The sequence below is a fragment of the Panicum virgatum genome, chromosome 8K, assembly GCF_016808335.1.
Source record: "Panicum virgatum strain AP13 chromosome 8K, P.virgatum_v5, whole genome shotgun sequence".
In the NCBI taxonomy this organism is placed as follows: domain Eukaryota; kingdom Viridiplantae; phylum Streptophyta; class Magnoliopsida; order Poales; family Poaceae; genus Panicum; species Panicum virgatum.
The window spans coordinates 1,392,523-1,414,908 of NC_053143.1; the positions used below are offsets into that span (position 1 = coordinate 1,392,523).

The 22,386-nt window shown below is 46.5% G+C and overlaps 1 protein-coding gene across 1 annotated transcript; it reads left to right on the plus strand.

The window, feature by feature from the left end:
• The first annotated feature begins 18,070 nt into the window (after positions 1–18,070).
• On the plus strand, positions 18,071–18,550 carry LOC120646463 (classical arabinogalactan protein 9-like). Its single transcript, XM_039923025.1, has one exon. The coding sequence runs from the start codon at positions 18,071–18,073 to the stop codon at positions 18,548–18,550; it is 480 nt and encodes a 159-aa protein (XP_039778959.1).
• The last annotated feature ends 3,836 nt before the right edge of the window (positions 18,551–22,386 follow it).

The following is a 22,386-nucleotide window of genomic DNA, read 5'->3' on the forward strand; positions in this document are numbered from 1 at the left end:
AGGTCACCGCCAGCTGCTCAAAGGTCTCCGAGGCCAAGTGTGGATCCACCGTCACCGGCCGCTGCCCAGGACCCAGCGTTAGTCCATCGCCGTCATCGGCCGCTTCCGGGGAGCCCAGTGTTAGTCCGCCTCCGCCATCCCCCCCCCCCCCCCCCCCCGCGCGCAAAGAAGAAGAAATCTGCTTGGGTGCCGCCACCGCCACCTCCAAGGCCGAAGAAGACCCAAGCACGAAAGAAGAAAGAGAAGTCCGCACCAGAGAAGTCAGGTTACGAAATGACTCCAGAGGAATTGACTGCTTGGGTGCAAGAAGACGTGCGCAAGCAGTTGAAGCCAAAGAAGCCTCCGCCAAAGGAACCAGTGGATCCAGCAGCGAAGAAATTCTATCTATCCATGATGTGCCAACCAAAGCCTCCACTGATGTCGAACTATGACCGCTCGATTACAAAATCATGGGAGAAGAAGAGTAATCGAAGGTACAACCAAGTCCCCCCGCTCGGCGAACAACCCAAACAAAGCGTACCCCCTCTAGTAGTGCTTTCAAATGAGGATGAAGCTACTGCTGAGTTTGTCAAGGAAACGAACCTCACAAAAGCTCAGCTCCTAGGTCTGGAAAAAATCCCGCTTCACCAAGGGGCAGGAAAAAACCATTTGTACTGGGGGAACCTCTGATGTGGCCAGAGTTGATTGACACCCTACCAACAAGAATGCGTGAGTTACATCAGTGGTACTTGAAAGCATGTGCAGAGGGGTATATAATGCTAGCTGCTCGAATTAAACATACCCATTTCTATCGGGGAATGGATGACATTTGGATTGATTTTGACCATTTTTTGTTTCTATTCCATCAAGACGCCCTAGACAAGTCCCTCGTCAGTGTATGGTCTATGTAAGTGTTTTATGTCAATTGTATACTCTAGCTCTACTAAGCCGTTTAGATTTCTCATTCCCTCCTTTTATTTGTAATCGTGCAGGATGAAAATGCAAGAATGCCGGAAGAGCGGGATTTACAATGTTGGCTTCATAGATCCGAATGTTATACATGAGGAGTGTGTACGCAAATATTCTAATCGGACCGAGAATAATTTAGTCATGTCCTTGGAAGGGCAGCACGATCGCACATTCATTCTGTTGCCGTACAACTTCAAGTGAGTCCTTTCACTTTTTGAGTCACTTCAACTAGCCAATAAGTGTATATATCTAACATTTCTTGTATCCATATGTATGTATCAACAGTTTCCACTGGATCCTACTTGTGATCGAAATCGATCGGTCCCGAGTTACTGTGTGGGACTCCTTGAATAAGCCACCAGAATTATATCAAAATCTCGTAGACATCATGCAAAGGGCATGGTCTCGGTTCCTCAAAACACAATTAGGAGTCGCGTCAACACTGAATGAGCTTGAATTCAACTATAACAAGCCGGTACGAATATCGCACATCTACTTTCATTTATTCAAACAGCATGAATATTTCATAACATGTATATATGTATATAGTGTTTGAGACAGCAACAAGGAACCAACCTCTGCGGATACTACGTATGTGAGCACATGCACTTTTTTTGCAGAGAAACCAAGAGGGTGACACAAGAAAACTTCGAAGTACGTATAACATTAGTAACAATTTCTTGTATCTAATTCCATGCAGGTACTAAATTAAACTATTGGTGTTTATTTGTTGTTTACATATTTGGAGACTGAAAGAGAACCTCATCGAACTGGAAAGAATCAGGGCAATTCAAGAAGCACTCTGTGGATTCCTGTTGGATGAGGTGATAAATCCAAAAGGTGAATTTTATTCCGATCCAATAATAAGTGTGGCTCGAGCTGATAAACTCAACAAACGCCGCAAGAAGGATGCCGGTGTCGATGACGATGCAGATGATTAGAATTATTGAAGAATTTGTCGGAGAAAACTTATGAGAATTCATACTTGTAAATATTATTGTCTTTTATCTATGTATGTATATAATTTCTAACATTTCTTTTATCCATGTATGTATATGTATATAATTTTTTTTATTTGCTTTGCTCCATATACAAATACGAATTCTAGATACGAGCACGAGTACGAATACACAAACCGCTGCGAGTACGACTACTAATACTAATTAATTCAAAAATAAAAAAACATTTAGTACCGGTTGGTATTACCAACCGGTACTAAACTGCTCGGACTAGCTGCTAGCATGGCCAGCAGTTTAGTACCGGTTGGTGTTACCAACTGGTACTAAACAGGCCAGTTTAGTACTGGTTGGTGTTACCAACCGGTACTAAACGGGTCGTTTAGTACCGGGCCAGCTGACCGGTACTAAGTGCGCGTGTACTTAGTACCGGAGGAGCGGTACAGTCGGGAAACCGGTACAAACCGGGGGTTCCCGACCTGTACTAATGAGAGATTTTCTAGCAGTGGGACGGGGATTCCCGATCTTCCATCAGGTGGGGATAACTATCAATTTGGCGGAGGCACGACACACACGATCCGGCTTCCAATCAACACGATTCGAACCCTACAATCGCAGCACCACGTCTCCTCTGGTTATCAACCGTGCACACACAACTGACCTCACCACGAAGACTTATCCCTGCCTGCGAATCGAAGAGCACAAGCAAGAACACGGTAGATGCAACTGAAATTGCGAATAGAAAAGATTAAACACACGAAGTTGGGGTTCCACAAACCGATCAACGGCGAAATTGTCTAAGCAGAATAATCTAAGCAAAACCCATCTAATCTAATGGCAGCGGCTGTGTATATAGAAGAGAGAGGGATAGGGGGTGGCTAAGGGGGTGGCCGGGCAGCCCTAGGGCGTACAAGGCCAGCGGGCCCAAAAACCGGTGTCGCAGCACCCTGACAGATTCTGTCCGTCACTTTGCGACGTGATTTCCCGTCGAATCCGAAGTCCAAATGACGTGAAACCAATTGGGTTTTAAATCTTATCTCCTTAGCTTTCCAACGATATGTAGAACGCAACCGGACTCGTGAATAAATTGGGTTTTAATTCGGATTGGGCTTCAAACTCCATCTTTGCTTGGGCCTTGGTCGTATGCATATTGGTCTTGTCCTCATCAAGCACCTATTATCTATGGTCAATATATTGCATACATATCTATGTTATTCATCTAAATTTCTGCTTCAGTGGATGACTATCATTCATTAGATTTTTTCAAGGGCATCCCAAAAAGCAAACGCCAAAGGGCAGCAGCCAACAGGCACTCAGCAGTTAGCTGCAGCGGTGATCACCACTGGTTATGGCGCCTTCGCTGCAGCGGTGAGCCCAGAGACGGCGAGCGAAGCCGATTTTTTCAAGGCAAGGTGTGTACTGTTATGTGATCGATAGAATGCCATAACTCGATTCTAGAGGATGAGTCTATTTTGCATTGCACAAATTTTTTTATAACGAATACCAAGGTGCCAAATCCTGGCTACGCTACTGAGCGAAGCGCGGCCGGCTCCACGGCAAGGTGGCCCTCCCGCTCGACCTCCGCGGGTCCGACGGATTTGGGATGGGGATTTTCCTGCTCACTAGTCCGCCCTGCATCCTCTGACCATCTTGACTAACTAATTTGGATGTTTAGACTGGATTTGGATTTGTGCATTGGTTTGGATTGGATACGTGGCTTTTGGGACCTAGACTTTCTCTGGATTGTCTGTCTGGGTTTAGATCCTATTCCACTCACGTGTGTGTGTGTCTTTCTCTGGATTGTCTTGTCTGGGTTTAGATCCTATTCCAATCTCACGTGTGTGTGTGTCATATATACGTGTGTGCCAAATACGTGAGATGCTAGCTTTCTAGAGCAGTACGGCTGCACTGCTCTTCCCCGCTGGTTTGAACACTACTCCAATAGCCATTTCCTCACAAGCATGCCCCACCCGGTTGAGCATCCATGCACACACGCACCACGACACCGCTTGCTCGCATCAGTATTTACACAGAGCATCCATTTTCACAACGCAATGGATTCTCGCTATAGCAAGCCCACGTAGGAAAGAGAAACAAGGAGAGAGAAGAAATCCTCACTCCGGTTACCGAGAGCCGCTTCCATATGGAGCGGGGCCCACCACATGCATCTCCTGCCCTTTCTCTTACCTTCTCTTTGCCTCCCAGTCCCACAGAAGGAAAAACTTTCCGACTGTTTTCCGGCAGTTTTTGGGGAAAAATTCGTTTCCGGACATGTACGAAAAATGGAATTCGGTTTTTTTTGTCATTTTCTGTTCCGAATTTAAAATTTAAAAAAATTTGTAAAAAATCGGGAACAATGATGATAAAAAAACTAGGTGTTTTTCTGAGCATTTGGGTCTAAAAGTTGTTCAAATCCAAGGTGATTTGGTTGGTTAAAATTGCTATTTGGGTTCGGATTCTTCGGACCCGTTAAGCATCTACCACCTTATCCACTCACCTCAGGCCATTCGACCGTACACCATTCGTCCCCCACATCCCCCCACTGTCCACTCGACGCCTCTCCTCTGCGGTCCCCGGGCGAACGCCGCCGCGGCGCCCTTCTTCCGTCGCAGGGAGGCGGGAAACCGCCACCAGGGTCTGGATTTCCTACCGGGACGTCCAGATCCCAACGAGCTCCCGCCAGGCGGAAAGCCGACGCCTCCCGCACGGGAAACCGCCGCCGCTGTCCGAAAATCCGCCTCTAGAGAGCGGGAAGCCGCCGCCGCCGCCTGGAATCCGAAGGAAGGAGAGGGGTTTGGGTGATTTTGATGCATTTTTATGTCGATCTATGGAACCTAGTGCTTATTTGTGAATAATATTAATGTGTGCAGTTGGAAAACCTAGGGTTTGGATTGTTAGTGCTTAAATGCTTGGAAAACCTAGGATTTTTTATGTCGATTTATGGAACCTAGTGCTTATTTGTGAATAATATTAATGATACGGAACCTAGGTTATTTGAGTATAAATGCTTGGAAGGAACCACTACTGTTAGTATTAGTGTTAATTATTATTGTTACATTGAGTGCATACTGATGTTACGATTGGTGAGTAGTGATGAACTTAATGGCCAGTGGTTTCATGTTACTAGGTAGTATGTGATACATTACTTGGTAGTATGTGAACTATCCTCCGTGATTGTAGGAAAATAGTGGACCCAGTGTGGGAGCATGGCCACAAGGTCAAGGGTGGATTCAGATGCAAGTATTGCAGGGAAGAGAAGAGTGGGGGAGGGGCAACCCGGCCAAAGGAGCATCTGGCACACCGGGGTTCTGATGTGAAGGATTGCCCTTCGGTTCCACCCGAGGTTAAGACCTTCTTCATTGAGCAGTTGGACAAGAACAAGGCTAAAGCAAAAGCAAGGGCCCGAGAAAGGCTGCTGAGGGACCAAGCAGCAAGGGCGTCATACGATGACTTAGAGCAGGAGGAGGCCTAGGGGCACGATGAGGATGCAAAGTTGCAGGCTGACTTACGCTAGTCACGGCAAGAGTATGAATTTATGCAGCAAGCTGGGCCACGATATGAGATTGGTGGTGGATCTGTATCTAGCAGTTGTGCTGGAGGCCGTAGGTGTTTGTGGGAGCGGTGTTCGAGGGAGTGGTGTGGGAGCCAGTGGTGGATCGCTGCCTTCGATGTTCACTAGGATCCGGTCACAAGTCCTTGAGAGGGTTAGGGACTACCACCTAGGGTTGAACTCAGCTCCACGACAGCAATGGATAGATACTGGCCCATGGACTGTCAAGGGAAAGACATCGAGGGAGCTTCTCGGGAGGGCATGGGCAAAGGCATGCCATGTTGTAGGTATTCCTAGCCGAAAAGTTGATGACCCATACTTTAAGGCTGCCATCATTGAGACTCAGAAACAAGGTAACTACGTTTATTTTGAGTCATGGTTTTCTTTCCATCTTTGTGGTCTAAACACTTTCTCTTTCCTTTAGTGCAGGTGTTGGCATCAAAATACCAACTGGAAGGGAGATTGGTGGAAAATATTTGGATGAGAATGTGAAGGAGATAGAGAAGGAGACAGAGAAGTGGAAGGCCAAGTGGGATGAATGTGGTGTCACCCTCATGTGTGATTCTTGGACCGGGCCTATGCGAAACTCAGTTATCAATTTTTTGGTCTATAGCAGTGGCATTATGTATTTCTTGAAGTCGATCGATGCGTCCGGGGAAATACAAGACCATGCATCTTATTGAAGGTAAGTCCTGCTTCATCCACCGAACCATAATGACCATCGGGATCATACTCATTTCACCTTGGCATTCCTGTGTAGGAGATCAGAGCAATGGTGATGAAAGTGGGGCCTAACAATGTGGTTCAGCTGGTGACAGACAATGGCTCCAACTATAAAAAGGCGTGCACCATTCTCACGGATGAGTTCCCCATATCGTATGGCTGCCTTGCCTTATGCACACCATCAACCTTATGCTCAAGGACATAGGGAAGTTTCCGGAACATGATGCATGCATTCCAAGTGGGCAGCAGATTTGTAGTTGGCTCTACAACTCCAACAATCTTCATAGCATAATGAGGGAAGCTATTGATGGGGAGTTGGTCAAGTGGAATGCAACAAGATTCAGCATGAACTACATGTTCCTTGACAGCATGATGAAGAAGAAGGACTAGTTCATGTCATGGTTAATCTCACCTCAGTTCAGAAACACCTGCCACTTCAAGACGGAGAATGGAAGGTACGCTTTTCAGTGCATGACAAGTCTTGATTGGTGGAACAACATGGAGCATGTGATCAATGATGTTGAGCCTCTTTACATGCTCCTGAGATTTGCTGACTCAGACAAGACTCCAAATTTGGGTGAGGTGGTAATGCAGTATCAAAACATGAGACAGACATATTGCAGCAGGTTCACTCATGACCCCCTCGCTTTACTAGGCTCATGCAAGTGATAGATGCAAGGATACCACCTTCATGACAGGCACCTATATACCGACTGCTTGTGCTCTCAACCCTTATGTGCACTACACTATGGGCACGTCACAGAGTGTGTTGAAGTTAATGCGCGCCGGACTCGATAGAATGTTGGATACTGATGGTGCTGCAATTGCACTGCGGGAGTTTGAAACATTCAGGAGGAAGCAAGGTGAGTTTTCTACAGACATTGCTAAGCGAATGGCCATTGACCCTAAAACTTCACTTGCAGCCTGGTGGGCTACGTTTGGGGGAGATACACCAATGTGTTGACGCAAGATAACGACGATTTTTATACTCTATTTTTAAATAATTTTATGCTTTTTCAGAAGTTAATCTTATGATTTAGTCTTAATTTGCTAACAATTAACCCCATATTCGAGTATGCTCTTTGTTTTTGTGCAATATTGATTTTTGCAGGAAAATAGGTAATAATTGCAATAATTGAGAAAACTGCTCGTTGATGGATCAATGCTACAAGTCCATGGAGGTGAGGATTAATAAAAGAAGAGCAAAAGAAGGCCCAAGCCCATTATGGAGAAGGTTCTGGAGGCGAAGGATTGCTTGAGGATGAAGATTATGAAAACAAGGAAGGTTTATCAAGAGTCCAATCCAACCCCCAATTAAATCTTGAGATATTCTCGGATTCCAGGACAGCAGCACCTTGCGGGCCCAATTCGGAGACCTTAACGACGTCAAATGAATAAACTTTGAATACCAAAGTTGTAGATCTCTTCGAGCTCTACAATTTAGAGTCCGAGTTTGCATTATTTGGACTTCGGATAAGGGAGTTATGGTCGAAATAGTCAAGGCTGCAGAATATGGAACGAGTTTGCATTATTTGGACTTCGGATAAGGGAGTTATGGTCGAAATAGTAAAGGCTGCAGAATATGGAAAGCTGATTTCGGGAAGGACTAGGACAAGGACTTCTTCTCCAAGCAAGGAAGCTTCATGGACGCCCAAGAACCTTCAAGATACATGCTTTAGGTGTCTTAGGACTCTTGTAACCGACCTATTAGATTCCATGTATAGGGGACTCTCCGGAGTATAAATATATGGCCTCCCTAGAGGGAGAGGCATCCAATTCATTGTAAACAAGAGCTCCAAAGTTAGGGTTGAGGGTCCATGGTCGCACAACTCGTCGAGAAGGAGCTCGTCGAGAAGGAGATCCCTGCGAAAGGAGGCGGCGAGAGGAGGCAGGAACAGAGGGGGTCGGCCGACCAAACCCCCTAGGGTCGGCCGACCCCAGCTGTTCCCAGGGAGTCTCGAGCTCATCTTCGACTACGTGCTTCGTCTCGTCGAAATCGACATCTTTGCGAGTCTAGTTCATGATGTTCTTCGAGTAACTCTCTGTTCTTATTTTATTATGATAAACCTTGAGTTCGATCAATGAAGTAGTCTATTTGCTATTAGTTCTTTGTTTATACATGATATACGATCCATGTCTTTGCAATGCTTCATCTTTACATGTGATCTGGCCAGATTTGATATCCACGTGTCTTTAAGTAGATCTTTTTACTTTAATTAGTTGATTGAATCTACTCATGCTTAGACTTGGTTTAGGCTTGCTAGTTTGTCGATTACCCTGACTTATGTGACAAGTGGTTGGAGGGAAAGGTTCTAGTAATTCTATGACGTTCGTTATCATGTTTATTCTGTATTGCATGTTAGATCTTTGCTCAAGGTGGTTCTTAGTTTATAAGAAGTTTGTCTCATATCTCTTGCTAATTCCTTAGCCGTATTTAGCCTATCTTGATCTTGCTTAGTTTGTTCTAAACAAGCTTTCATCTTTGATTTAGTTTATTCTATAGTCTAGTGTTTTATCTAGTTTGTGATTAGATTATCGTTTATCATCCTTTAGCTTATTAGATCTATTAGAGCTAGCTAGTAATCGATTAATCCTTGATTAATAGTAGTTTAAACTTAGTTTTCCACGGATTGACAAACCCTTGATACTCATATCGGGGAAACGCTACACCGATACTGTGCGCTTGCAGTATAAGGTTTGGCGTGCTTAAGTGCCGTCAACAAGCTTTTCTGGCGCCGTTGCCGGGGAAAACTATCGTTTAAGTTATTATTAATCTTGTATTAGCCTTTTACTACTAGTTTTAATAGTTAGTGTGTGTTTGTTAATTGTGTGCTAATCTAATTCTAATTGTGTGCTATTAGTTTTCTAATTACGTTCTAATTAGCTTTTGTGTTCTAATTCTTTAGTTTGTGTTTAGTCTTTGTGCTTTAATCTTATTCTCTAATTGTCTAGTGTTCTCTAATCTTAGTCTCTAATTGTTTAGTGTGCTCTAATTATATTCTTTTTCTCTAATTGTGTTCTTGTGTTCATCATTTGTTCTTGTGTTTATTCATAGTTTAGACTAACCTAGCAACTTTGCTGTCATAGATTTTTTTTGTGTCTTTGTTTGTTTTTGTGTTAGACATGACGACTATGCGAGAAGATCTATGAAATCTGATGCTAAGGGAGTTGTCTACTCCAACAATTGAAGATCTGAAACTTCAAGAATCAAACGTGAAGTCGGCGGCAGGATCCTACGAGTTGAAGCCAGGAATCATCCGAATTGCTGCCGAAAATCTCTTTGGAGGGGACGATGACGAGAATCCATACAAACACTTGGAGAAATTCAATCAAGTCTGCCACACGTTCCATCAAGAAGGAGTTCCAGCAGAGTGGGTCAAGTGGAACCTCTTTCCATATACTCTCGTTGATAAAGCCAAGAGGTGGTACCAACTTGCCGCAAGTGAAGCTCAAGGAGACTGGGGACTGCTAGTGCAACGGTTCGTCACCAAGTTCTTCCCTCTACTTAAAGTTCACAAGTTGAGGAAGAAAGTTTGGAATTTTGAGCAAAAGGAGAAAGAGGATATTGACGAAGCTTGGGAGAGACTCAACGACCTGCTACTGCAAGGACCAGTGCTCGGAGTGACATCAGAAATGGCACTGCAGATATTCTACTACGGATTAACATCAGAAGCCTTCAGATATGTGAACATGTGTGCAGGAGGATCACTGATGAGCAAGTCAAGCAGTGAAGCTATAGAGATCTTATCCAATATCTGTTTGACCTCCAAGGAAGAAAGAGAACGGAGAGAAAGAGAAGTGGAAGAATCAGATGAGGAGCTTATGGTGCTTACACCTGCTATATTTGAAGACCAGCCACCTGTCCAAAAGGCTCCAGTGCCTTATGCATTTGATGAGGAAGAGTTCGGAAGTTTTGCACCTCAAGAGGATATCAAGAGTGTAGAGTACAGAAGTCTTGCCAGTGCAAAGTCTGACAGAGTTTGAGAGAATGAGCTGGATGCCAGTGGAATTTGGAGATTCACTCAAGTGTGCAGGATCACTCCCACCAGAATACTTAGAGGAGGAAGAAGAGCTGTTTCCACCAGAAATTCCACTAAGGAGAAATTTTGATAGTCAAGATACAGGGGAGATGCTGCAAAAATTATTTCAAGAGGAGGAGCTGGATAGTGACTTTGTCTCTGAAGTGAAGCAAGTGATCGGAGTCAAGCCAGAGTCATCACTTACATAAGAGGTTATTGTCCATCTACCTGCTGAGGAATCTTCAACTGGAATTTCATGCTCCATCAACAAAGAAGACTTCAACAACATACACTGCTCCATGGAAGCCCAGGTAAGTACAATGAGCTACGAAGTTTATTCTAAGCTTAATGATAAACCATGTTTAGTTTCTACCAATCTTAGGATCAAACTTCTAGCAATGAAATAATTAAACCTATAGGGTTAATTAAAAATGTTGAAGTTAACTTTGCAGATAAAATTATACCAACTGATTTTTATGTGATTAATATCTACAATAATAATTTTAATTTAATTTTTGGTAGACCTTTTCTTAAGTTGGTTAATGCAGTAGTTAATAATGAAAAAGGTAAAATCACTATTAATGTTAATAATTTAAAATATGACTTTGATTTCCTACCGGCATCTAAAGGCACCATTAATCTCACTCCCGATATAGAGGAGATAGAGAGTATTAATTATATAAATGCTTTTAGAGAGCCTTTAAATCTAGTCTTAGAAGGAGAGGAAGGTTTCTTCTCTGAGGAAACAACCATTGCCACTAATCAACTTGAACAAAATAAAGAGGAAACCCAAGACACTCCAGTAGAGCCCCTAGGCGACCTAAACCACCAGGAGGCACCAGATGTTGAGCTGAAGCCACTGCCTGAAGGACTTAAGTATACTTTTTGGGAGAAGACAAGACTTACCCAGTGATCGTTAGCAATGAGCTGAGTCCGGAGGAAGAGGGAGGCTACTAGCAATGTTAAGGAAGCATAAGAAGGCAATTGGTTACTCTCTAGCAGATTTGAAGGGAATCAGTCCAGCATTTTGCACTCACTGTATTCCAATGGAAGAAGACTTCAAGCCAGTGGTCGACAACCAGAGAAGGTTGAGCAATGAAATAAGGACTGTCGTAAAGAAGGAGTGATCAAGCTTCTAAATGCCGGAATTATCTACCCAGTACCAACCAGTGAGTGGGTGAGCCCAGTCCATTGCGTGCCTAAGAAGGGAGGACTCACAGTGGTCAAGAATGAAAGAATGAGTTAATCCCACAGAGAACAGTGACTGGTTGGAGAATGTGCATTGATTACCAGAAACTCAACAAAGCTATGAAGAAAGACCACTTTCCACTTCCATTCATTGATGAGATGCTAGAGAGGCTTGCGAAGAATTCTCACTTCTGCTACTTAGATGGGTACTCTAGATTCTTTCAAATCCCTATCCATCAGATGATCAACACAAGACTACCTTTACTTGTCCATACGGAACCTTTGCTTATAGGAGAATGCCATTTGGTCTATGCAATGCGCCAACTTCTTTCCAAAGGTGCATGATGCAATATTCTTAGATTTTATGAAGATAATGGAGGTTTTTATGGACGACTTCTCAGTCCATGGCACAAGTTTCGACCACTGTCTGGTCGTAAAGAAGGAAGTGATCAAGCTTCTAAATGCCGGAATTATCTACCCAGTACCAACCAGTGAGTGGGTGAGCCCAGTCCATTGCGTGCCTAAGAAGGGAGGACTCACAGTGGTCAAGAATGAGAAGAATGAGTTAATCCCACAGAGACAGTGACTGGTTGGAGAATGTGCATTGATTACCAGAAACTCAACAAAGCTATGAAGAAAGACCACTTTCCACTTCCATTCATTGATGAGATGCTAGAGAGGCTTGCGAAGAATTCTCACTTCTGCTACTTAGATGGGTACTCTAGATTCTTTCAAATCCCTATCCATCCAGATGATCAACACAAGACTACCTTTACTTGTCCATACGGAACCTTTGCTTATAGGAGAATGCCATTTGGTCTATGCAATGCGCCAACTTCTTTCCAAAGGTGCATGATGGCAATATTCTTAGATTTTATTGAAGATATAATGGAGGTTTTTATGGACGACTTCTCAGTCCATGGCACAAGTTTCGACCACTGTCTGCAAAATCTTGAGAAAGTACTGAAACGTTGTGAAGAGGTTGATCTAGTGCTAAATTGGGAGAAGTGCAATTTCATGGTCAGAAGAGGACTTGTGTTGGGTCACATCATATCCGAGAAAGGAATTGAGGTTGACAAGGCCAAGATAGAGACAGTGGAGAAGCTACCACCACCCACTGATATCAAGTCTCTTAGAAGCTTTCTCGGTCATGCTGGATTTTATAGAAGGTTCATTAGAGACTTCTCAAAAATTGCCAAACCACTTAATCAGCTACTCCAAAAGGATGTTCCATTTATATTCACTGAAGAGTGTGAGATTGCATTCAAAAAAATCAAAGAGTTACTCATCAGTGCGCCAATCATTCAACCGCCAGATTGGAACTTACCTTTTGAGATCATGTGTGATGCAAGTGACTATGCAGTTGGAGCTGTGAAGAGTTCTTTTCTCAATGGTTACATCAATGAGTTAGTCTATGTTGAACGACCACCCGGATTTGAAGACCCCAACAATCCAAATCATGTCTATAGGTTGTCCAAAGCTCTCTATGGTTTAAAGCAAGCACCTCGATCTTGGTATGAGAGGCTTAGAGACTTCCTCATTGAGAAAGGGTTCAAGATTGGCCGAGTTGACACCACCCTATTCACCAAGAAGATGGATAATGATCTCTTCGTTTGTCAAGTCTACGTTGATGACATAATATTTGGCTCAACAAATGAAAAGTATTGCATGGAGTTTGGCAAGCCGATGGCAAAGGAATTTGAAATGTCAATGATTGGCGAGCTCACCATCTTCCTTGGGTTTCAAATCAAGCAATTAAAAGAAGGAACATTCATCTATCAAGAAAAGTACACAAGAGATCTACTCAAAAGATTCAAGATGGATGATTGCAAGCCAATTGATACCCCAATGTCTACAAACACCGCTCTTGAGGTTGATGAAAGTGGCATCAAGGTGGACCAAACTCTCTACCGGTACATGATAGATTCGCTTCTCTACTTGTGTGCTTCTAGGCCGGATATCATGTTTAGTGTGTGCTTGTGTGCCCGGTTTCAAGCCGATCCAAAGGAGTCCCATCTCACCATGGTGAAGCGGATTCTAAGGTATCTCAAGCACACCCCTAGCATAGGTTTGTGGTACCCCAAGGGCGCTAGTTTTGAACTCTTAGGCTACTCGGATTCGGACTTTGCCGGATGCCGGGTTGAGCGTAAGAGTACCTTCGGGGGTTGCTACTTGCTAGGGCGCTCACTCGTTTCGTGGTCGTCCAAGAAGCAAAACTGTGTATCCTTGTCCACTGCGAGAGTATATAGCAGCGTGGTCTTGTTGTGCCCAACTTCTATATATGAAGCAAACGCTCTTGGATTATGGAGTTAAGCTTTCTAGGGTTCCTCTCCTTTGTGACAACGAGAGCGCGGTTAAGCTTGCCAACAATCCGGTCCAACACTCTCGAACCAAGCACATAGACATCCGTCATCACTTCATAAGGGACCACATCGCAAAGGGAGACATCCTCTTGCGAAATGCGGGAACTAAGGAGCAATTGGCGGATATCTTTGCTAAGCCATTAGATGAGAGTACCTTTAGTAGGCTACGAGGTGAGCTAAACGTGTTAGATGCTAGAGCGATCATGTAAGTTGCTTGTCATATAATTTGCATCATCTAGGAGTAAGTCACTTGCCTAACCGCTGCAAGATAGAGAGGAGCAAGGGTCTTGCATGAGCCGGTGGAACTTGGTCTCGCTCATGGCATGTTGAAAGGCTCCTCTTGAAGAAGCTTGTGGGGGGGAGTAAATGTGGCAAGTATCGATTTACCTTCCGCGTGCATTGCATTCCTTGTCATATAAATGTGCACGTATCATTTCTAATCCATGCTTGTTGTAGCTTGCACTTGCATTGCATCCGGTAGTGTCACAAAGGAGCACTCTTGATGATATCGAGACTTGTTTCATATGCAAGCATCTCAAGTCATGAAAAGAGAATAGAGCAAAGGTCTAGCATTGTTCTTCATGCTTATTGAGTCATATTCCCGAAGGACTAGAGTTTCCATCTCTATTGAGCTCTTCGGAAAAGACTCATACATTTCATTGGTTCTTAATTGCCAGATTCTCTTGGTTTTGATCTTCTTGTTTTGAAAATACAAAAACTATATAGAGCATGAGATAATGCAACTATTTTTGAGTGTTTGAGGGGTAAAGGTTTCACCTTGGACTGTCCACACTTGTGTTTGTTCGAATCTTCAAAAGTTGGACAAGAAAAGGATGTAGTTCAGCATCTTAGAGTCTGGGTGTGGCCATCGGACTGTCCGGTGGCTAGCCACCGGACTGTCAGGTGGCGTAACCCTTCTCTTTTATTTCTTCTCGCTTAGCCTTTTCCGTCCGACGGCTAACCGTCGAACTGTCCGACGCGTATTTTTCCCCCGACTTCTTCCTCTCACTCGCTCGGTCTATATCGTCCAATGGCTCACTCTCTTCTGTCTGACGGACCCACCGGACTGTCCGGTGGCCGTTTCAACCGAGTTCCTCTGTTGTTTTCTTCTCGGTCTATATCGTCCGGTGGCGTTTCTACTCCTTCCGGTGGCCATTTCTTTACCGTCCGGTGGCTCCTCGAGAGTTAGGGTGTTACTACTTAAATCCTTAGTGCGTGGGGCACTCCCCCGCATCTAACCCTAACCCACTCCCGACCACCCGGCGCCGCCCAGCGCCACCTCGCGCCTCTCTCCATCGCGTGCACCCTCGCTGCTCCCTGCCGCCGCCCCGTGTTGCCCAACTTCGCCTCTCGCCGCCCCGCGCCACCTCGCACCCTCGCCGCGCCACCGTCTCACCTCCCTACACGCCACCGCCGCCGCCGGGTCCTCATCTCCGGCCTTCTCCTCATCGTCATCCGGCTCCTCCTTCCTCCAATCTTGGTGAGCCTTCGTTCTTCTCTTCCCATTTGCTATCTAGGCTCTCTCTTGGCTAGGGTTTCAAATCTCCTTGGAATTGTGGCATGTGGTTGAAAATTGAGTAAATTAAATGTCAATGCACCTATGGAATGGAGTAATTTAGCCCTAATGTGAGATGGTCACGCATTTTGGTGAAAATTACTCTAAGTTATTAGCTTGACATGCATGCCACAAGTCCAAAATTCCAGTTCTTGCTCTAGGTCTTACCTTGTTTAGTTTAATTCTGCTCATCTTACTCTTCGTCTCTATCTATTCCGTGATTTGTTACAGATGGGTCGTGAGAAGGGCGACAAGGGCAAGGCTAAGGCCGTCGAGCCACCTCAGAAAAAGAGGAAGACCCAGGAGGAGCGAGAGGCAGAGGCAGCTGAGCGAGCTGTCGATGCTTTCGACGCCATGCAGAGCCGGCGTGGGGGTGGGATTAGTATTGGTGAGCCTCGTCAGGACCCACCTCGCAGCGGCCGTCCACCACCTCCTTCTCCTCACCGGGCCCGCACGAAGCATCCCACTCCCTTTCGTCAGCCTCAGGAGAGACAGAGACGTGGGTAAATATCGCCTGCTGAGATCATTGCAGAGTAGAGGCACAGGAGGCCCGGATTCGCAGAGCAGCTGTCCAAACTCAGTCACGTGCACAGCGTCAGGGGTAGAGCTGAAAGTTGGGCCGTGCCGGGCCGGCACGGCACGGACCCATCGTGCTTCGGGCTGAACCGTGCCGGGCCGATAAGGCACGGAATTTTACCGGGCCGTGCCGTGCTGGGCCTAAGACCTAAAACCACGGCCCAGCACGGCCCAAAAGCACGTCGGGCCACCTTTGGGCCGTGCCAGCCCAAGCACGGCCCACAGATCATGAATACCACCATTTGAAAGGTTTTTTTTCCACAATGGCAAAAATTACAAGAAGTTAACACTAGTGATCCTCCACATCTGCAGCTACCGGGCCGGCCCAGGCACGGCCCAGGACACCGTGCCGTGCCGGGTGGCACGATGTGCCGAAATCTCAGGCACGGCCCAGCCCGCCCTTCGTGCCGTGCCAGCACGGCCCAGTTGTTTTCGTGCTGGGCCGGGCTTCGTGCCCAGGTTTTCGGGCCGTGCTCGTGCCAGCCCATTAAGCACGGCCCAGATTTACAGCTCTAGTCAGGGGCAGGATCAGGGACAGGGTCAGACTCAGGGGGAGGAGCAGTCTTTTGCCTCAGTGTGGTAGGAGTATGCATTCTCCTCAGTTCCAGCACCTCCCACACTTCTTGGTGATGCACAGTTGTCAGACTACAGGGCCTATGAGGGTAGGAAGCTCAAGAAGCTTCGCTACTATATTACACCTGCGTAGTGGCAGCCAGAGGAGCAGGATGTGAGAGTGGACCCCCGCTTCCAGACCCTTGACCAGGCCTCACTTTACGAGAGCTCCAGAGCCGCTGGGATGGGTCTGTTTCCTCACGCAGTTCTTGCTATCCCTAGGATGGGGAATGTGATCCAGCGGAACCTCTTTCAGTACTTCGATCACATTCCTGGACTACCAGACTTCCTTCAGCACATCCACAAGTATGTGGAGGACTGGGTCCGAGTGTTCTACACCACCTTGTATGTCGGCCCAGATAGAGAGTACATTCAGTTCATGTTTCAGGGTCGGCCAGTCAAACTATACAAGGGGAACGTGGCGATTCTACTTGGGCTTGAGTTGTCAGACCGTCGTCTTCACACTGACGTATACGGTGACTCGAAGCCACCTCGTTGCTTGAAGAATGAGCGGACAGTACTCTTGGACGACGAGGTGCGCAGTTTGTTCAGGGAGGGTGCCCAGGAGCGCACACCACCTCAGCTCACTCCTGAGTCAGGGATAATTCACAGGGCCATGCGCCGTACACTGATGCCTAGGAGTGGATACAGAGAGGGCATTACCACTCTTCAGCAGCACCTGCTTAGGGCCCTTATGCAGAGGATCAGGTTTTGTGTTGTGGACTTCCTGATAGCAGAGGTGGAGGACGTGATCACCGAAGGGATGGGTGCTCCCAGGAGCTTCCCATTCGCTCACTACATTTCCCAATGCTGAGTCGGATTGATCACGATCCAGAGGCACCGCCGCTACCTCAGATGGTGATGTTCCGTGCGGTCCACACGAGTTTCCCGACACACAAGACTCGTGTACCGCCCGCTCCTAGAGCGCCGGTGCAGGGGCCTGTGCCTCCACAGGGATCGCAAGACGAGTCTCCCCCTAGAGACACAGAAACAGAGACAGTACCAGAGACGGGGAGCGACTGCTGCAGACACGGACAGTGGGGATGACAGTTCTGACGACAAGCGCACACCACCATTGCCCATTCTTCCTCATGATCGTGAGGCAGGTGGCTCCCGTACTCCACCACCACCCCCACCTCCGCCTGCCGTCACTGCCTCTCAGGTCGCTACTCGCTACAGCTTCTGATATAGCCTCAGTGCTACAGAGGATGATGGAGCAGCAGAGGCGGGCAGATGAGTGCTATGCTCAGCAGTAGCAGGAGAGTGACCGGCGTTTTCAGTTACTCCTACAGCAGCAGCAGCAGATGCAGCAGCGGAGTGATGAGCGGTTTCAGCAGTTAGCAGGGCAGCAGACACGACTTCTCTCGACAGTTACCTCGCTTGTCGCCGGGCTCCAGGCAGAGACTCACCAGCAGATTGAGTCCCTGCGACAGCAGTTTCAGCTTGCTCGGCCGCCTGTCGTCTCTCAGGCCTTACCCTCTACTGACACGAGCCTGCAGAGCCCGTTCGCTACGCTCGGTACTCTATGTACTTCACCGCTCGATTTCTCTTACTCAGAGTTGCTCGCGAGTCAGCCCCGGATGGAGATGACACAGCTTCAGGCTCGCACCCTGCACTTCGATACTCCTCCGAGGTTGCCAGATCTGCCACCCCCCTCGGGGCCTGCACCTTCAGCTCCAGTCAGTCAGATACAGACTTCAGGGCAGCCCCCGATCAGCAGTGTACCTCAGCTATCTCCAGTGCCTGAGTCGTCCGAGCCGTCAGCCTCAGAGCCTACTCCAGAGTTCCAGTCTGCCACTCAGTCGACCGAGCCCAGCTTCCACACTGCTTCCACCACGTGCTCGACGACTGGTGCCACTGCTCCGGCCACGACGACAATGCCGACTCTTACCGTCTCTGCTCCGCTCGAGGCACCAGGCGCTTCTCTTCCTACCGACGCCGAGCAGGCAGTTGACGAGGCCGCAGCTGACAGTGACTCGGGATCTCCGTCTGACTTCCTTCTCTCTGCCGCCGAGGGTGGCACCTCCCTTCCGGATCCTCAGGATCCTCCTGCTCAGTAGGCCTCCCTTGTTGGTGCTTGACGCCAAAGGGGAAGAGTTAGCTTTAGGGGGAGCTTTTGTGAGAGTTGATAGACCTAGAGAGGGTTAGCTCAGTCAGGGGGAGCTAGACAGTTAGTTATTTTAGTTGTATTATGGATCTTTTGGATGTTGACCCATGTCATGACATTTGGCTTTTGCGCATGTTTGAGGTTCTCATGACTATGGATCCGTGGTTGTATTTGTGACATTATGTGTTTATATTCATGTTTTACCTTGAGCTTTGCGTTTATTTTTTTTACTTTAAAAGCTCCTCTTGTTTGTTGTCATCAATCACCAAAAAGGAGAAGATTGTGAGAAACATGACCCTAAGAGGTAGAGGTTTCGGTGATTAATGACAACTTAATCTCGTTCTAATGAGTTTATGCTTTGAAGGATTAATATTGTATAATTAAGCTTTTTTGGTTAAGCGAAAGAGGTCCCCCAAATTCAAATTCTAAAGGACGGCTCTCGGTTTCATGAAGCTAGCAAGAAGATCAAGGATTTCTAGCTCTAAGTGCCGCAAAGGTGATAGAAGGGCACTTAGAGGTTTCTTTGCTAGGTTTAGTCGAGCCGTACTATCAAGAGGGGTTGAGGTGAGTAGCTCGGTGACTTTGACTCTTGATGTTCTACTCTTTTCGAGTGCATTGATGTCTTAGAGCTCAAGTACCTTAAAACATAACTCAACACACTCATCTCTATCACAAAAGTCGAAAGAAAAACCCTCGAAAAATGTTTCAAAACTCTATCTGAAAAATAGCGCTGAAAAACTGAATTTTCTATACCACTGGACTGTCCGGTGGGTAGCCGTCGGACTGTCCGGTGGCATAAAAACGGCGTTGAGTCTATACTATTCGGCACAGGACTCCCAAGTGCCGTCGGACAGTCCGGTGGCTTTCCACCGGACAGTCCGACGCCGCCGTCAGACGGTATAGACCGAGGGCATTTTTACGCGTCTAGGTTCAACTCCTTGAGCCACCGGACGGTATAACATCGTCCGGTGTCACCGTCGGACGCTATAGACTGAGGGGCGTCAAGCGGGCTAGAGCTTAAACTCACCGTCGGACTGTCCGACGGGTTGCCGTCTCTACAGCCCATGGCGCGAATGGGGATGTTTAAACGCTAGAAGCCATCGGACTGTCCGGTGGCAACGCATCGGACTGTCCGACGGGTACGCAAAAAAAGGAATTGGAGCTCCCAACGGCTAGTTTTTTAGCTTCACCCTATTTAAAGGCTCCCCCTTCCCTCATTTCATACCTTTGCAACCAGGAAACACTCATACACACTCAAAGGTCATTTCCACCACACAAATTCACAAATCACTTGAGATTTGGGCTAGAGACTTGAGAGAGAGAACTTTGAGGGTTGAAGATCATCAAGTGAAGCCAAGCTCATTACTCTTGGTGATTGCGATCACCTAGACGGCTGTGGTCGTGCCATCCTCGAGCTCTCCGGAGATTGTGGGAGAAAAGGAAGAAGGTCCTTGCGAGGGCATTGTTCGCGGTTTGGAGCTCGCCGTTCCGGAGAGGAGAAGAGCATCCTGAAGAGAGCGCTTGGCCCGCGGATCAAGAGGTTGCTTGACCTTTGCGAAGGTCACTTTGCCAACCCCACTCCTTGCGAGGTTTGGGGCCGAAATCCTCACGAGGAGACCGCGAGAGCAAAGCCTTGCGAGGGGCACCAAACGAGGACGTAGGGGCTAGAGACCGCGGTCTCCCTGAACCTCGGGAACAAATCTTCGTGTCACTTCTTGCTCCCTTTAATTTCCGTATTTACTTTGTGCCTTTACTTTTCTAGATTTACTTGCTTGGCTCTAGGTTGCAAACCTCCTTGTATCGAGTAGAATTCTAGTCTCACTCTTTTTCGCACTAGGGTGAATTGGGACTTGTGCGATAGGAATTAATTTTAAGTTTCGAAATTAGAAGTCCAATTCACTCCCCCCCTTCTTGGACATCTTGATCCTTTCACCACCACCAAGTGAGCCGTATGAGGGACCACCGGGAGAGAGATATGAGGAGTGAAGAATGTAGGTACTCATCATATCAATAGTATTTATTTGTATGTTTTGCTTTCTCTATTTATCCGTTCATTTGATACAAAATGCAATGCAGGGACTATGTCGTCGGTTGATGGACTTAGGATGACATGGTGATTGTGTTGTATGCCTTTGCTACATGGCTTGATTGTAACAATTCTAATGGACTTTGGACTATGTAGGACTAATTTTAATGGACTTTGGACTACGCATTGCATTGTATGTGTGGACTTTGGAGTTTGGACATGAGTTATGTGATTATTATTGTATTTGTCATTGCTTTTGTGGAATTACATATATGTTATGCATTATAAACTGTCAATATACATATAATTAGGGAAACCTCTATCAAAATTTTCAATTTTTCTGTATGCACATAGATTTTCCCAGGTTTTTCTAGCTTTTTTTGCATTTTCCAGCTCAAAACACAGGATTTCCAGCGGAAAACACCGGAATTCCGCCCGGATTTACCGGAATTCCGTTTTCCAAATTTGATTTGCCATTCCGTTCGAAAAATTCGGATTCCGACAGAATTCCGACCGAAATTCCATTTCTGGTCCTTGGCGGGATTTTGTTTTCAAACGGAACGGTAAACCCTGGTCCCACACGGCCACACCGCAAGTGATCGAAGTGAGCTCAGCCAGAGTCTGCGGAGCTACGTCTCTCCAGGTCGTCGCTGCCCATAAGAAGGGAGCGGCGTGCATGCAGCCAACCGGATGCATCCAACACCTAACCCCGTGCGCCCACCGATCGGACCCAGCCCCGCGGCCGCGGCCGCGCCCGGTGCCCCGGTCTTGGTCCTCGACGGTTCGGCCTCTGAGCGGCGCTGGATAGCATCTTCCACCTAGGCTCATTCTGTTCAGCACCTCGTCGAGCGGCGGACTGGGGCCCTTCCTCTGCCTGGCGGACGGCTCGACCTGTACTCTGCCTTTGGGCGTCCAGCACCTGGGAGTTGGGCTTGAGGTTCGTTCCGGCGGCGGCAAGTTGTACTCACGATGCATTGTGGTCGTGTCTGTCCAATCTTCCGATGCCGACTATTTTCTCCGTGCAGGTCGTTGTCGCGTTGGATCCCCACTGCAGCCTCACCGTAATTAGTATCCCACTAAATAAAAAGCTGCACATATCAGTATATCACTCTTTCTTCGCTGCGGTCGTGGGATCCTCAGGTCTTTCCTACACTATGTTGCATAATTAGGAAGCCAATACTCTATATTTTCTGTCATACGAATTACTATCTATGGTAGAAAAATTCAAATGTTTCTACTCTGTGATCATACCTTATTGTTTCTGAACACAATTGGTCCATTTATTGATCAGAAATATTTAGTTAGCACAAGTGTTGGTTTCTGAACACAATTGGTTCATTTATTGATCACAAATATTTATTGTCCGACTGTTGATTGCATAAGTGTTGGTATTTATGTTGTAATAAATTAGATAATTATAATCTGCAATGTTTCATCATATGGTATCCAGTCATCACACTTGTTAAAAGAGGCGTGCTTTTAATTCCTATGTGCTGAACTCTGAGTTTGGGGAATAATAACCTAGTGCTCAAGTACTAGCTTGTGTGAGCACAACAATGATCAGATTCCCAATAAATGGCCTTTCATCATTAATAATCACATATTCATCGTGCAGTTTAGTTCTGTCATAGTTTCATGAACCCATAGTTTTATGACAGCTATATCGTGTTTTTGTTGCAAAGTAGTTCACACTCCATTTTAGTCTTTCAAATGTTCATTTTACCATTCATCGTAATCCTGCTATCTTGTTGCACATCCAATCT

Excerpts from the sequence above, each read along its gene's own strand:
- LOC120646463 (XM_039923025.1), top strand. The coding sequence starts at position 18,071 with ATGGAGATGACACAGCTTCAGGCTCGCACCCTGCACTTCGATACTCCT.